Source organism: Ptiloglossa arizonensis, chromosome 13, assembly GCF_051014685.1.
Source record: "Ptiloglossa arizonensis isolate GNS036 chromosome 13, iyPtiAriz1_principal, whole genome shotgun sequence".
Taxonomy (NCBI): domain Eukaryota; kingdom Metazoa; phylum Arthropoda; class Insecta; order Hymenoptera; family Colletidae; genus Ptiloglossa; species Ptiloglossa arizonensis.
In genome coordinates this window covers 7,353,606-7,370,124 of record NC_135060.1, presented here as the reverse complement: position 1 = coordinate 7,370,124, position 16,519 = coordinate 7,353,606, and the positions used below count along the sequence as shown (strand labels likewise).

The window sequence follows — 16,519 nt, the reverse complement described above, 5'->3', positions numbered from 1 at the left end:
CGAGTACCGAAGATCTTTGGTAATCTTCGAGTGCACTTCAATCCCCGAGGTTTTGGGAACTCTGTTAGCCTCGAGACCTCGGAGACTTCGTTCCAGTTTAAACGGGTCCGAGGAACTTGTACAATGTCGGAGCCCGTTGGCGCTGGACGAATTGGGTTGCGTTGAATAAAAGAGGGTTCGAGTGGATCAGGGAACTCCGAGGGTTTTGTCCGTTTTCAGAGGTCACGGGAGTATCGCGCGAGTCTCGGGGGCCCCGTAGACACTAATGGCACCGGGTGACCAGGAATATAGGGAGTTACACGAATACATATACTCGGCCGTGTTTGCGTCGTCTCAACCCTTGAGATTCAGGGAATTCCTGGTAGCCTCGAGACATACAGGGATTCCAAATGGATTGGGAGGGGTATGAATGGATTCGAGCGAGGTGCAGCTGCCTGGAGCGTCTTGGAGCGAATAGGGATGGGTTAGCGCGGAATGGAGCGACTCGGAGCGATTTCGACCGAGTCGCAGCTGGTTTCAGCGAGCTGGAGTCGTTCCGTGCGGGTTCTATTCGTTGGAGTAGGTTCCAGGGAATCGGAGCGAATTAAACCTAACTCTTTGAGGTTAAATCGTCGACTATTTTTTTTTTTTTTCTTTGGTAGATCTCGTGTTTGTAATTTCTCAAATGCTCAAAAGATACTGTACTCGACTAGAAATGATCGTTTGCGTCGAGTTAGTAAGAAGAAGGTACCCACGAAACGTGAAACAGGAAAGAATTGGAGAGAAGTTCGTCGATCGAGGAATGTACATACCGAAGGGTTAAATAGAGAACCTACGAGAAAGGTTGGTTTTCTACTAACGAGTAAAGCAAACGACACCACAAGTATCCGGTTCTTAGATAAAAAATATTTCCAATGTAGAGTACTCGTGATTTTTAACTTGGTCGTATATTAAGAGAAACAGGAAGATACAGAAACATCGCGTCGCGTTTCGACATCGTTGCTCAGACAAAAAATAATACATTACGAGTTCCGTGGGTCGGGAGAGACCGGAAGAACGCACCGGGGTTAAATTTTAATGGATTTTCAGCAGGGATCTTCGTTCGTTCGCAGTCTCTTCGCGGTATCGACCGACTAGGTCTCGACTTTCGTATCGTTCGGAGCTTTCGCTCGGCGTTAACGGTCCCTCGGCTGTTGTCATCCCGAGGCAAAATAAATAGCTCGAACTAAAAGCCACGCGTGGCTGCGCAAGGTGCATGAGAATTGGCAGAGCACCGCAAATCGGTTCGGGTACGTTGCTCTCGCTACGTCGTACCGAAATTCGAGCCGGCCACTTTCCATTCGCTATCGTCCCGTTTTGATGGAACACGACACCGCCAACTTGCCACTGAGAAAATTTCCGATGCACAGAGCACCGTCTGTTGACCTTACACGGCTACCGTACACGAATGTTGATTTATCGCGGCAACGTTCACTCGACGAAACGACCAACGGAAGTTTTTCGCGCGAAACGACGAGTTCGAGGAAACGCGATTTTTTTTTTACACGATCGATCACCTTCGTCCTTCGCGCGCGAAAATCTCCAACGTCCTCCGGACTCGACCAATCGGGAAAAAGTTCGAGAGCTTGGGGTTCGATGACGCGGCGGGATCATCGTACAACCGTGACGTCTCGTATCTATTTTCCTACGTGGATGTAGAAGGTACTCGGCCGTTTTATTGGTTGTTCGGTCGACGAGACGCGAATTAGAGAACATAGAAATGAACTTTGTTGTACGGGTTTATCGCAACTACGGGGTTGATACCAACTACCATCGAGAATTAACGGACCTGATCGCGGTTCGTACACAACCGACGATATTTTTACGTTTTCTACTAAAATTTATTATTCGTTGCTAATCGGATTTTTTGGGGGGAAATCTTCGTACGTTACTCGAACGATGGAATCACCGAACGCGTTAATATTGTGAATTTATTTTTCAATACATTCGTTGGCAAGAAATTTAATTGATAGATATTGGTAGAGAATGTACGGTTTTAATTTTTTCGATCGGTTTACATTACCATTCGTTGCGAGTAGCTTTTTTCTTTTGTTTCAACGTCTCGAATGTTTCGAATGGACTGAATTTCGAATCGATCGCGATCAACCGATTGGAAAATATTCAAACACGAGACTCGCCCGTAATTTGCTTCTAAATGTTAAACGAAACGGTCACGCGAGTCTGGTAGAATAAAGTTATCGGAGGAGATAGAGGATAGCGTGAGAACGAGGCGTCGTTTTAAAAATACAATGGCGATAATAACCGTTGATACATCGTGTTTTATAAATATCGGCACCGTGATGTAGTGTGACGTAAAAGTATCGAGGTCAGTTGGAGTGGCTTCAACTTGACTCGAGGGATTTATGGTCACCGATTCGTTCCTGTTTGATTATATCTAAAGAGCAAGACGGTAGAAGGTCCCCGATCGAACTCGTTCCGGGTACTCCTCTAAATTGAAATATTTATTTCACTTGTTCGTTCCGCCGATCGCTTCATCGAAGTGGGTCATTCTAATAACCGCGCAAAGTGTTGTTGACTGTTGCGTCGCGCGAATCGAAACAATTTATAATAATTTATTACGGTGTTACGTTTGGCGGGGATCGAAGAATTGGACTAGAAATAAATGGAAATCACTTCGACGAAAGTGAATACACGTAAACGAGACCGAAAGAAGATTTTTTCGATCCAGAGAGGGAGGAAAATTCGTTCGAAAATTCGACGAAGATTTCGCGAATTACTCGCGTTTTCTTTTATCCTCTTTGCTTTGTTTTCCCTTTTCGATGGTTTTCTTTTCCCCCCTCCACCGTATCCCGTTCTTACTTTAATACTCTTTGCTTGTTCTTTCTTTTCTCTTTTTTCTTTTTTATTCTTCGCGTTGCAGAGTCGTTCCTTTTCCCGTCTTTTACTCTTTTACGTGGTCGCTCGAACGCGCTGTGTAGGAAAAATTTCGTTCTCGAGAGGTAGATTGCCAACTATCTCTTCATCTCTGAAGTGGGCTTCCAAGTGGACAGGTCTCCGATGGCTTTCCCTCGAGTGCGATGCGCCATATTTGCAAATTGCCCATTCTCCTTCACATGTTCGTAGCGGAATTTTCTTCGCCCGGCTTGACTTACGATTGCGTACGAGATAATAACGAAAGCGTACGGGACGAGGGTGATACGACTTCCGTGAACAATAGGAATAAAAACATTAGACGTAATAAACGAATCTCACGGAGTTGAGCTCACGGGGATCAACCAGGGAAATATTACGGGACGTTAAATGTTACTACGTGGAAAGTTGAAAACGTCGCGACGACGATGTAGACGGAACTTTGTTCTCCTCGTAACGGTTAAATAATTCAGAAACAGAATGCGAAGTGGAAACGTTGGACAGCATTAAATATTAGAATACGCGAAGTAGAATGCGTTATAAGGCACAGTGGACGGAATTTTCCGCCCGGACCTCGTTTGTTATTTACAAGTGGTCGAGACAGTGAAACATTCGGAAACATTAGGAGTTCCCCTAGTTTCGAGTTCTCAAAAATTTAACGACCCTTCGCTCGTTCTTTTTATCGAGATAACTATCTCGTCCAGCGATTTCGAAACACCGTAACCTTATTTATTCGGCGTTTCGTAGGAATTTTTTTCCCCCCGAGTACGAATAAGTAATTTCGTTCCCCGGTTATGTATTTCTGAACTCGCTCCGATGTTTCGCACGCGCTTTCGCTCTTTATCGCTCGCTCGCGTTTGTCCCGACTCATTCTCATTATTTCTCACACCCGTCCCCAATGTATACAAAGTCGAGCCACACGGAGAGATAGCAGTCCGATTTAAAATTTCAGCTACGTGACAACGCAAAATTCTTACTGGGCGGGGAGAGTTGTTAGAACTGTACGCCAACCATAAAACGTACAGTATCGCGCTTATCGTTGCTCTCACGGCAGAAATGTGTACATCGAGTATTGTTAAAAATTAAATTCGGAAACTTTCTTCTCGTGTACGAAATTTTCGATAAAATCGTTGGTTCGGAAGTGTGCATCGACGATCGAGGTAACATCGGAGCAAATTTAATCGAGTAAATTCATTATTTTCGTATTTTCGTTGCACCAACGACTCTTCGACGTAAATCAATTAACACTTTTTCGTAGGAAATAAAGGGCTCTGTTTATCAAAATTGTACGATTCCATTTGAACCAACGTTTATATACAAAAAAACCTGCCGAAACTATTTGGTTGTTCGGAAAGTAATTTCGTTCTCCAAAACGGAGAATATATAATTTAGTAAAATGTTTATACACTCTAAAAAAAAATCGTGTTTCATTTTCACCGAACAAAAAAACAAAATGACATTTCGAACAAGCCAATATTTTTTACATATCGAGTAATTTACGATTAATTCGTATTTACGGATAAAAATCGAGTATCCTCTACGTAGCTGAGACTTCCCGGCGTCGATATTGTATCGTAGCGATACCGGGGCTCTATTTATTAGTGTCGCGAGAAATGAAACGAGAAACGTCGGGTATCGGGGGAACGTTGAAATAATATCTCTTATCTGGAACAACGTCGGGTAATTCAGCCGGTTGATCGATAAAGAAATTAATCCAATAGCTCGGTAACGAGAAAAGTAACGGATATCGAGAAACGACAACAATCGGACGAATCGTTGTATCGTCGATGTCACGATGAACGATTTATATCGGCGGCAACCGGCGAGGTTCACTGTCTCCGTTACCGGAGACTTCGCCCGCAACTTCCGGCAACTTATACGACACCGGAAGTTTTCCAATTACGCCGCGAAGCCCGTTGCTGTTTCTTCGCCGAGAGGAGCGTTTAGTTCCCGACATTCTCCCGTCGTCACTTTCGCCGCGTCGAAGCTTCTCATTGAAAGACTTTTGCGCCCGAGATCTCGAGAAACTTCATTAAATATCCCTCGGTTTCCGATGCCTCCGAGGCGTACCGCGCCGCTGAAATTAATCGAACGCATCGCGAGCGTCCTATTCACTCCTGAATAATGGTGGCCCGCAGCTCGACGCGCGTTCGCCGTATAAAATGTTCCACGCGATTAGTTAACGTTGATTACGTAACGTTAATCATAATTAAAGCGTTTTAGACCGGTGATCGTCTCTCGCGGGTTCTTACGTGGCTACTCGACGCTAACAACCTGTCACGGTGGTGTCGCAATTCTCGACGCTCGATTCAGAACTCGAATTCACCGCGCGGACCGAATTAACGCGGGAAATGTTGACAGGATACCATCGATAAGTTTGGAAATTCGAAACGATCGCGAGACGAATCTCTCGTCCGGAGGAAACCACCAACTCGAAAAATTCGAGTCGCGACACTTTTGGAACAAATTTGAACGTAGGATGGACCGTATCCTGATAAATAATACGCTCTTTTTTCGGTGTCGGAGACGTAGCTGTTTCTCGCGTTTAATCGATTCTTCGCGGACGATAGACGACACGGAACGGTTTACGAGAACAAATTGTTTCGAACGGATCGCATCGCGAGATCGTAGATCGTTACCTGCGCGACGACGGATGGTTTGTTAATGATAAAGAAAAATATATTCTCATCGTGGCTATTTCGATTTTGGGACGTGGCGTTTACTATCGGTATTATTTTTTTTTGGATACTTTACATCGAAGAAACGAGTAGTTTTCCGTATTTAAAAATAACGAGGAAGCGCGACAGTTTCGGAGAGGATGTCACTGGGTGGTGCGAATGCAACAATTCGTGTTGTTGAATTTTCTCGTACTTGTCAATTGATAAATAGGGAATAAAAGTAAGGGTTACGTAATCAACCTGGATACGTGTACCAGGAAGTGAAATTGACGGTATAGTTCATAGTTTCTTGCCAAAAATTCGCTTAGCAAATGTCATTCGGTATTCACTTTCGACGTACACGAATCGAAATACCGAAAAACTTGGCCGGTGCCCAACACACGAAACGTGAAATAACAGTCGGTGAAAATGGATCGTCGAAACGGTATAATCGACATTTTGTTAGATAAACACGAACGAACGTTATCGCTCCCTACGAGGATTATTCGTTCTACAAATTTCTTGGATCGAGAGAAAGAACTGTGAAAGAACAATCGTATAATCAACAGAATACATCTTGTAATCAAGAGAAGCGGTTATCTTGTTCCGATATTTTCTCTTCAATCGCAACTCCAATCGAGTTTGAAATATTAAAGAACCGTACTAACGTTATTACAAAGCATTCGTGAGTCTTAGATCGTACAAATTGAACACGTTTCTTGAAAACGTAATTGAAGACGTCAGTTCGACAAATTGAAGGCTACGTTTTACAAAGGACGAGGTGGTATTGAAATTTGTATCATTCCCGCAGAAAGTATTGCTTAAAAATATTGTAAGTCGCGTGTAAAGTTAGCAGAAGCGACGTGAATTTTACATCGCAAAACTTTCATCCCTAATTTCCATAACGGAAATAGAATTGGTTGTAACGTTCGTTGCTTTCGAATATCGAAGTCGTCTTGTTGCTTCTTCGTTTTGTTACAAATTCTACAATATCGTCGCAGATTGCGAAACTATTAAAACTTTCTCGTTCACCGAACGTACAGTTATTCCGGGGTAATTATTTTCGGGACGCACGAAATGGAAATAATTCTCGTGCACGGTGGGAATATAAATGGTCCGTAAACTTATTAATAAGTGGGTAAGAAATGGTGAAACGTTTCGCTCTGGAAAGACGGTTTCGGTGGCGGGAACCGAAGTGGTCGCGTCGCAAAATTCACTCGCGCGTTCTCGAAAATCCGTTGAAAGCCGTAAAACAATTTTGTCGTCGAAGTAAAAGTAAAAATTCAACGGGAAGAGCAGCGTATTTTCTTCGAGCGAATAATACCGCGGGAAAATTAAATTTCCTGGCTTCCGGAGCCCATTTCCGCGGTGTTCTCGCCGTCGTAAAGCGAAGCATTACTTTCGACGTATTAATCCGCGTGGCTAGAATCCGGGATGAAATTTCTCGGCGAAATCATTTCCGCAAAGACGCCGCGGAAAACTCTTGATCCGTGGCTAAAACCATCCATTAAATATACGACAAATTACACCTTCGTTCTTTTCGACTTCGGGCGAATCTCTTGGGAGGGAGTAGGAGTAACAGAATCGTATATCCAAAGGGAAAAGTTACGGTTCGTTACCTTTAATGAAACGTCAGAAGGCTGGATTGCTCGAGAGAGTAGAGGGCAGAAAAGAAAATCGTAAAATACGTCTTTTATTTCCATATTCAATGAATCCTATTATTTCCCCGAGTTTTTCGACCACACCTTTTTTCTTCTTTCCACAGTCCGCGTGGTTTGTCACTCCTTGCGAAATTCGCGTTAACCTTATTCTTCGCCTGCACGGATCATCGGTGATTTCTGTTCGAAGACGAACAACGTACGAAATTTACGAGTTTATCGCTCCGCGAGGAAGAAAATGGGAACTGCAATAATTGTGAATTAAAGACGAGCAAGTATTTTAAAAGGTACGGTACGTCTGAATTATTCGACCGATTTACTTTTGGATAAATAATTGTAGATTTTTCTGTTTTTACGCTCGTAGCGGAAACAGGAGATAAATCGACGCAAGAAGCTTTTGTGTATCAGGAAGAATGTTGAAAAGTAATTTGTACTTAATTTCAAAGTGTATAAATAACGGTCGTGTAGGATTCGACCGTTAGAAACCTACTTCTTTCGTATATTTGTTTCTCGAGTAATTCGTTTCATTCAATGGTATCGTATTTCTCGGAAAGCAGTCGCTACGATGCTCTACGCACTTTTCCTCGTAGCAATATTTCATTGAATTCAAGTTTATGATGGAATATATAATGCAATTCCAGAAGATGAAGTAAAGTTGGCGTCGGTTGATGAATTACATTTAAGCCGGTTGACTGAGAAAGACGGATACACGTGCCGTGTGTTTCACCACGGAACGAGGAATAAATATAAAAGGTAGACTAATGCCAAGCAACTTGACGGTTCGTTGCGGAAGATAGCGCGCTTGTCGAGGATACAAGATAGATTAAATTTATACACATCGTGGGTGCACGAACCCTCTAAACGCGAATATACTAATAACCGTTTCAAATACGACGTACGTACACGGCAATATTAAATTCGTAATTACTTTCCCTCGTTGATGCACGAACCGTGTCAACTATTTCAACTTTTCATATTGCTACACAATATTAAACGAATAATTTAATAAAACCTAACTATGCATTAAATTGTACGGTAAGTAGGGTATCGTAATTAAATTCCGTCTGAAATGCGCGTTTTGTGAACAAAATCGTGGAAATTACTATTTCGCTGAATACTGTGCAACGCGTCGAGTCGATCGGACGTTTTCGAACATTTTTGGAAGATGTTTCGCTAAATGGAAAATGTAGAATCTCTGACCAAATTAAACGCTTGTTACTGATAAATAAATTATATTCACTGCATCGTGTATTGAAAAAAGAGTCGCTAAAGTTCGGAAAATATCATTTTCTTGAATCAAAATTCGGGGTGGGGGCATTCGATGAATGAGATAAGTGATAAACCTCTTTAATACCGGGATATATATACGTTCGAGTTTACCTTAAGTTATTTTAAATACTGTAACACGGAGATATTCGTTACAACTGTAAACATTTATTATGAAATTATTCAACGATTGGATAGATACTGTGACTCGTTACGTACGATCCGTTCTTGAAATTTTAGGGCTCGGTGTGGACAATTTTAGGTTCGTAGCACACCATAATACAATACGTACCCCTAATTTATGAAAGCTGATAATATCTACCCTCGACCAGTGAGACTCGATACCGATCGCATCGGACTGGTGGAACACGATACTGGCTATCTCGGATTCGTGGAAGTCAATAGCGGTCGTTTCGTATACGTAGGACCTAAGTTGGTTACTCCGGATTCATGGAACACGACGCTAATCACCCCTTATGTTTATGGGGTGCGATATTGGTCACCTTGGAGTCGTAGAAGCCGGTGTTTCGGGGCTCCTTGGGGTATCCGAGGTCCCCAAAATCTCATGGGTCTCGTAGATCCCAGAAACTTAGCGGTCCCGTGTGGTCGATGTTTCCATGATCTCGAGTACATCGGTTTTGGGTTTCACTAGTCCAAAATATCACTATCACCTTCCATAACTCCCAGGTGATCGGTATCGGGTTCTGTCGTCACAAATGGGGCTACGTATTGTATTCTATCGATTCGTAATCACCAGCATTCGGATTCAATCAGCCCAAAATCGACGATACAATATCCCTACACTCGTAATAGAAAGCGACTGCTGCTTCGGTTCAGGAATCGTGAGTAAATTTGAGCCACGAATATAATCGTGAGTAAATTTCAGCCACGAAAATATAATCGTGAGTAAATTTCAGCCACGAAAATATAATCGTGAGTAAATTTCAGCCACGAAAATATAATCGTGAGTAAATTTCAACCACGAAAATATAATCGTGAGTAAATTTCAGCCACGAAAATATAATCGTGAGTAAATTTCAGCCACGAAAATATAATCGTGAGTAAATTTCAGCCACGAAAATATAATCGTGAGTAAATTTCAGCCACGAAAATATAATCGTGAGTAAATTTCAGCCACGAAAATATAATCGTGAGTGAATTTGAGCCGCGAAAAGTTGTCGATCGATTTCGAAGCGAGATATTTTCCCATAATCGTTGCTCCCCGCTCGAAAGTTTGCTCTCGCTCAAAGCCGTTGACGTCGCCACGAAACAAACGTTTGTCATAAACCTCCGAGTCTTGACATCGCTTTGTAATTTCACGAAGAAGCCGGAGCGCACATGCTTCCATTCTGCGTAGCTCGTGACAACTGGTGGCAGATCGTAAATTATAATAATGCGACGAGTCGACGGAGGTTAAATCAGACTGACACTCTTCAATTAGTCGGCCTCCCCTTGAGCTGGTATCATGGCGCATCGGGCGCCCACATCCTCATCAGTAACGTTAAGATTGCACGCATTTGATACGTACACGACCCTCGCTTATTAATGTTTAAATGCTTGTGTCTTCGTGGCCGTACGCACGCGTCTTACCGCGTTTTACAAACAAAGACCGACCGGTCCACTCGTTCATTTATTACTCTTCCTCTCGGCTCGACCGAAATAGTCTTTACAATTTAATATGAAATTAACAGCGGCCACTTCGTCATCGTGTCACCAGCGTACGCAACGAATCCTTTTAAAAATACGGGCTTTATATCGCGGGGGTAAAATACATCCACTCGGAATCAGATTTATAAAACGAAAAATGAATTTTTTACTAACCATGGACGATTAGTCCGAACGTTTTCGTTCGAATATCACAACGAAAAGTTGTCCGACCGTCTATCAATGGTTACACAACAGAACGAGAAGAAACTTCGCACACGTGTTACACGGAAGGAAGATAAATATCGATCGTTTGTAAATAATTAACCTTCGTACGTTGAGCTACGATTTCATCGCGACTCGAACTCAAATTCGATTAATTCGTATTCGAATGCGTAAGTGTCAAAGTTATTGGATTCATAAATTCAAATTCAGCGTGAACGTTAGACGAATCGGAATAGATCTGTAACCCCTTGGGTGAGGATCGAGAACTAAAAATTTCCTTTCGAACGCGTGGAAAAGGAATCTTACCGTCGGGTCGTATTTGACCCGTCATCCGTCACGGCCGTCAGTGTCACGTCGTGAGGTGTTCACGGTTCGAGGAGCCAGTGGCGGTACGAGGCTGGAACAAGCGAAATCCATCGACGTTCCGGATTTAATTGGTCGAGGCGATAGTCCAACGAGCGAAAGTTCCTCTCCTTCGGATCTCGATTCAGAAATCCGACGATCGGATTCTTCGCATCCGCACGGCTCTGAACATTCAATTATCCGCGAAGTCGAAGCCGGCCGGGCAGGCGTCGGCGAAACAAAGGTCCCGATCGTTGGAAAAGCTCGCATGAGAAATAACTGGCTCGCGGCGGCTACCGTGCGATTTATCTGTCGATAAACCGAAGGTGGAGTTAGAGGCCGCGGGTGAGACGGTGAGGCTGTAAACAGCCATTTTTATGGACGATAAAGCAATATCGAATGATTTCCCGGTCGAGCTGCTTTCAATTCGGCGAACCCGATGGAAAGCTTTTCGGCACGACGACGAAATATCGAGAAGCGTCGGCTAAATCGAGGGTAGAAATCGGAGGGTTTTTCCAGTAAGAGCGAACGATTGCGCTGACGGATTAGTCGTTGCCCGGTGAATATCGATGGATCGTGCATCGATCTCGAATAAATCGCTCGGGGACGATTGTTTCGCTCTATTTTCGTCGTTCGATGCGCGCAAAGGCCATTCGTATCAATTCTCCCTTTTTATCAGTTTTTCTTCTTTCGTTCTTTTTTTTTCTTTTCTTTTTTTCGGTCGGAGGCCACACTGTCGGTCTTCTATCGTCTTTTGACGCTGGTTCGTGTAGCTTTCGCCGGTCGGTGCGGTCGCGTACGAGACAAAAAGTAAATTTGTTCTCTGTTGTACAATTCACTGTGCAATTCGATGCAGTGCCACTGGTTACGGTGGATACGCGCCGGCAGCAAATAAGTGCATTCTATTACGAATGCAACCGGAATTTTCGATTTCACGAATAAAAGTTAAATTCATCCATCGGTTCGGAGATGTCGAACTGTTGATCCATTTTAGGGCGATCGGAGGCAAACGTTCGGTGTGGAACACGCGGAATAGATTAGACTAAAAATACGTTCGGTTTGGAAAAGACAACGGTCGCTACGTTTGATCGATTAAACGACCTCGTCCGGTCACGGCAAAATGACCACCCTTATCTAACGGTTGCCTCGGGTACAGTACGCAGAACGAGGTTTCTTCCTCTTGGGGTGCACAGAGACATACACTCGCTCGACCGGCTTGGAAAATGCAAATTAAGATAAAGATGTAATTTTCTGAAGCTATTTTGTTACCCTATTTCGTTCGAAGATGTAGGTTCATTTTTTCTCAAACTGTTATTTCAACGTGAAACTTTTCATCTATGTATATTTCTAATCTAAATAAAGACATAGTGAGTAAGATCGCGCGAGCGAGTACGTTTCTAAGATAATCTCGTCTAAAATCAAAGGGTGGAACCAGTGGAGAATGTTACCGAAATGTTTGAACAAAATTAGTAAAATGTAATCGACGGAGTGTCAAGAATCGAGCGATTATTTTCAAACGAGACAAATTTAAAATTTTTCGGTCAAATCTTTCGTAAAATATAATATATATATATATTCTATGTAATATCGAGAATTGACAAGTGTCAGTTTCATTTCGTAAGACCCGTTCGTTTTTATTCCGCATTTACCGAGTGCTCGGTTATTCGCGGAGGGAAGTTTACAACGTGGTCCGATCCAACAGCTTTGTAAATATTCAACGGTTGTATTACGCGCGCGTTTAAATATTAAACGACGGAAGATCGATGGAATCGGAACATCTTCGGAAATTTGAACGCGAAACGAAATTTCCAGAGGCGAAGGGCGTCGTAGAAGTTTTGCCGCGGCTGGCAGAAGTTTCGTGCTCGCAATTCCCCGCTTCACTTCGCGATCATCCAGTAAACCACTGTAAAGCCGATAATGGACGTCGTAACAGGTTCTCGTTCGACTTCTTGGCAAACCTTTGGCTTCTGAATTTAGCCAAAGACCGTCGAGGCTGGCTGCCAAAATGTTTACGGTGACTTCTTGAACTAATATCGAAGTTCAGCATCAAGGTGCAATCCGGGATTAAGATTGCATTTTAACGCGACAAGGCGCGATACGTTTTCAAAAATCGATCTTCAGGTCCGTTGATGATCCGTTGTGTCAATTTTCGATAAAGAAGATAAAAAAAATAATACCGTTTCGATGCGCGCAACAAAGTTTACGTTTATTCAATCAGGTGCAACAGACTGTCGAGTTCCGTTTTCGAGAGAACGAACTTTCATAGTTCGTCGAATGCTCGCGCACTTTCCAACGAACGTTCAAACTTTCGTATCTTCTTCTAGAGTATGTCGACACTATCGTAAACCACGCCGATGACACACTCGCCGGTAATTCTATTCATTTTCGTTTAGATCTGCTAATTAGCGAATCGTTGAAAGATGACGGGAATCAGAGAAAATAAAGCACGACGGTGCCAATGTTTATAAATACGAGCGAAGTCGAGAGTCAGTCAAGTGCACGCGCACTCGACGTATATTCGAATCCAATTTTTCCCGAAATCGAAGCTTCGTACGAACTAACCTTGTTCAAGGTTTTTTTTTAATAAAAAGTTACGACAGATCGATACACGAACGAGAATATAGCGTAAAGGGATGTTGACCATTTTTCTTACCTCGAATAAAATAACAATTGTACAACTGTAATGATTTTTTAAGGGACACTAATAAGTATTACTTTCGTGCATTTTCTCTTATCGTGTATAAAAAAACACGAAAGAAAACGGACCAATTGTATCACGATGAAAAGAAAACTATAGGTTACGATAAAGATCAGTCGAAACAAATGAAAAATACCTATTCCAAGATCCGATAGATCGTAGCGAAAGATGAATCGTGACACAAGTAAGTTTCAAATTTTCTCGTCGATCGTGTTTCGTGGTGTAACGTCTACGTTGCTTTTATCGTCGACGATGGATGGTTCCATTTACCACGTAGGAAATCCGTGGCGCGTGACCATGGTTCCTGTTCCCATATAAGTAGGCGAGGATCCACTGTTGTCATTGAGAAGCCAGATTTCGCGGATGAAAAGACTCGGAGACGCGATAACGGACCGGATATAAACGAGTCGAAAGGAGTTATCGTTTCCGGCCCCCTTTCGGCGCTTCCGTTGAAAGGAATCGCTTTAGCGGTCTTAAGGGCCGTCCGTCGTAATTCCATTATCACCCCGAATGGCATTAGCATAATAACGAACGGCACTTTTTAAAAGTTTGAGCACGGAGGCCCCACACTTTCGTGGTGGATCTCGTCTTAATGCGATAGCGCGAGATGCCGGGGCTTCGGTATGTAATTGAATTTAAATTGAAATTATGGTTGCGTGGCTGGTACCGCGTAAGCCTGCTCGTATCAAGGTAAATAAACCGTCGTCGGATCGGGTTGTTTAGAGTAACAACCAAGAAAACGTAAACCAGCGAGCTGTTTAAGAAGTAAACAGTAGAATGCGCAAGATTACTATCGGAGATAATGGATTTGGTAAACGGATTTTCGTTAATGAACGATTTAACGCCTTCGTTACACGATTACCGTAAGAAGGACTCGTCGAACATGAAATAAAAAAAAATTGAGAACACTTAATCGAAGTGGACACGAAACTTTCGAACAAGACGAACGAGCCGTTTGAGAAAATTTCTTACCGCGTATATTTTAATCTAACGATGATTATCGTTTAAGAAAACCATGGAATTTTATTTCGGATCATTCGGTACGGTAATTAAACGATATTAAATCGGTGAAAAGTTTAGCTAAAGGAAACCCGCAAAGAACTCGATAATTTGCGTACGGAGTTAAAGAATTGAAAAGAGCGCGTACTTTTATTTGTCTCACCCAGTGCACGAGAGAGAAACAGGAAGGTTATTACTCCCGGCGAGATCGGGCCGTCTATTTCGAGCTTGGGGCAATCCGCCAAACTTATGTTAATTGTACGAATTATCATTTCTAGGCCTCAGCCGCATGCTAGCGATGCATTCTGTCCTCATCCGGGTTACGGGAAAGTGTCTTTCTCGCTCTGCGCGTCCTTTCTTTCCAATTATTTCCGTTACACGTCCATTTGGCTAACGAGCCTGGGTAGCCGCGCTATGATATTTTCGGCGTCGTTGCTCATTCGAATTAAATATAACGTTTCCGTATCAAAACCGATCACTTGGAAATTCTTCTTCGGTCAACCGTGATCCATATTTTCGGATAATCCTTCGTATTTAGGTCACAGATATTATTTGAATTCAACGCGTCGCTTGGAATCCTTTAATTTTTAAACCGAATTCTTCTCCCTTGGGTAACCATTTTACTTTCGCCATTAGTTAATTCGTTCTAGAATAGAATTACACGATATTCGATCCATGCATTCTCGATTACTTCGTTCCGTTTATACGGATTTAAATCCTTCGTCCAGTTCAGTTTTAATACTTACTAATACGCCCTTTTGCGTATATCTCCGTAAAGTGTAAAATAATATAGAAAAAGTAATCTTTCCTTTTTCCGTAGACGTAGCGCGGTGAAATATTAAAATACGCGACTCTGAGAAATCCAAAATCCGAGAATTCACGAACGGGTTACGCTTCGAATGAACTGTTCTCGATCGTAAAGAAAAAGTTCACACGATCGAAATAAAAGTGCACGGTAAACGCATCGTATCGTCTTCTTTCTTCCTCTTCTCTCTCTCTGTTTCTCTCTGCTCGCGACAACGTTACCAGTGTTAAAGTTCAGGCTAAAACGCAATGTAAGATTCTATCGCGGTTAATAAATATTCGAGCCGCGACGCATAAATCTTCCCGTGGAAAAAAAGAAAAGAAAAGAAAAGAAGCGGTACGCGTTCCACGGTGGCCGATCTCGATTGGTAATTTTACATCGGGACCGGCACGAAGTTCAGCCGGGCCCGTGTGTTCTGCGTTCCGTGAGACAACGTTCGAGCGGTGGACATTTCCGGCACACTCGGCTCGGCTCAGATCAACTTCGACCGATCGACGTCCGAGTAACGGTGCACCGGATGAATGTTCCCCGATCGCGAGGAATCGGGAACTGATCGAGCCGATTCACGGTTTCCAGGGTGACAGTGGCGCTTACCGATCCAGAGTCGGCGGCGGTGTCGCTGCGGGCACGTTTGGAAGAGCCACTTCTACGGGAAGCGGTCTACCGAGCTGCAGAACCAGCTACTCGTCCATCGGTTCCGGTTCCAGTCGTGTTCCAACCAAGGAGAGGATTTCCGGGTTTGGAAACGCGTTTTTGAAGAAGGACAAGGCCGACGAGAAACCTAGCTTTAAATACACCGGTGAGTTGAAAAACTCTCCTCATTGATCCGTTAATTGCCGATCTTACCGGACATCTCTCTAATTACTTGCACGTACCACCGTTCGAAGGTGTCCCGCGACAGATGTTCTTTTTAACGGAACTCCGATAATCGGCGCGGAGCGACGTTTCTCGGGCAAAGAAAAAGAATTTTACAACAAGATCGAAGCAACGCTTCCCGTATCGTTTTGTTTCTTATTAAAAACAGACTCGGCGTTTTTTCCTCGTCGGTGGTAAAATCTCTTTTAACGTTTTTGGTAAATATTCCGTATAACGAACAGCGATTTAAAAGTTACCGTAGAAACTTCACCGGTATATTTTACGCTTCGAAATTGAGATAAAAATCGTAACGAAAGTTTTTAAATTTAGAAGAATCTTGCGTGAAATTTCTACCTCGAAGTTGATTCTAAAGGGTATGAGAGAAAAAATGTAGATATTTTTAGAAAAATGCGTTACAAAATTCAAGCAAAAATCGTAACGAAAGTTTTCAAATTTAAAAGAATCTTCCATAAAATTTCTA

The 16,519-nt window shown here is 42.9% G+C and overlaps 1 protein-coding gene across 1 annotated transcript in view; it reads left to right on the top strand.

Moving 5' to 3' along the window:
- LOC143154011 (uncharacterized) overlaps positions 1-16,519 on the top strand; it is a 48,371-nt gene that overhangs the window by 16,565 nt on the left and 15,287 nt on the right. The window contains exon 2 of the mRNA XM_076325746.1: positions 15,760-15,982. Within this exon, the coding sequence (XP_076181861.1) occupies positions 15,760-15,982 (223 nt within the window). The remainder of the gene's footprint in view (positions 1-15,759; positions 15,983-16,519) is intronic.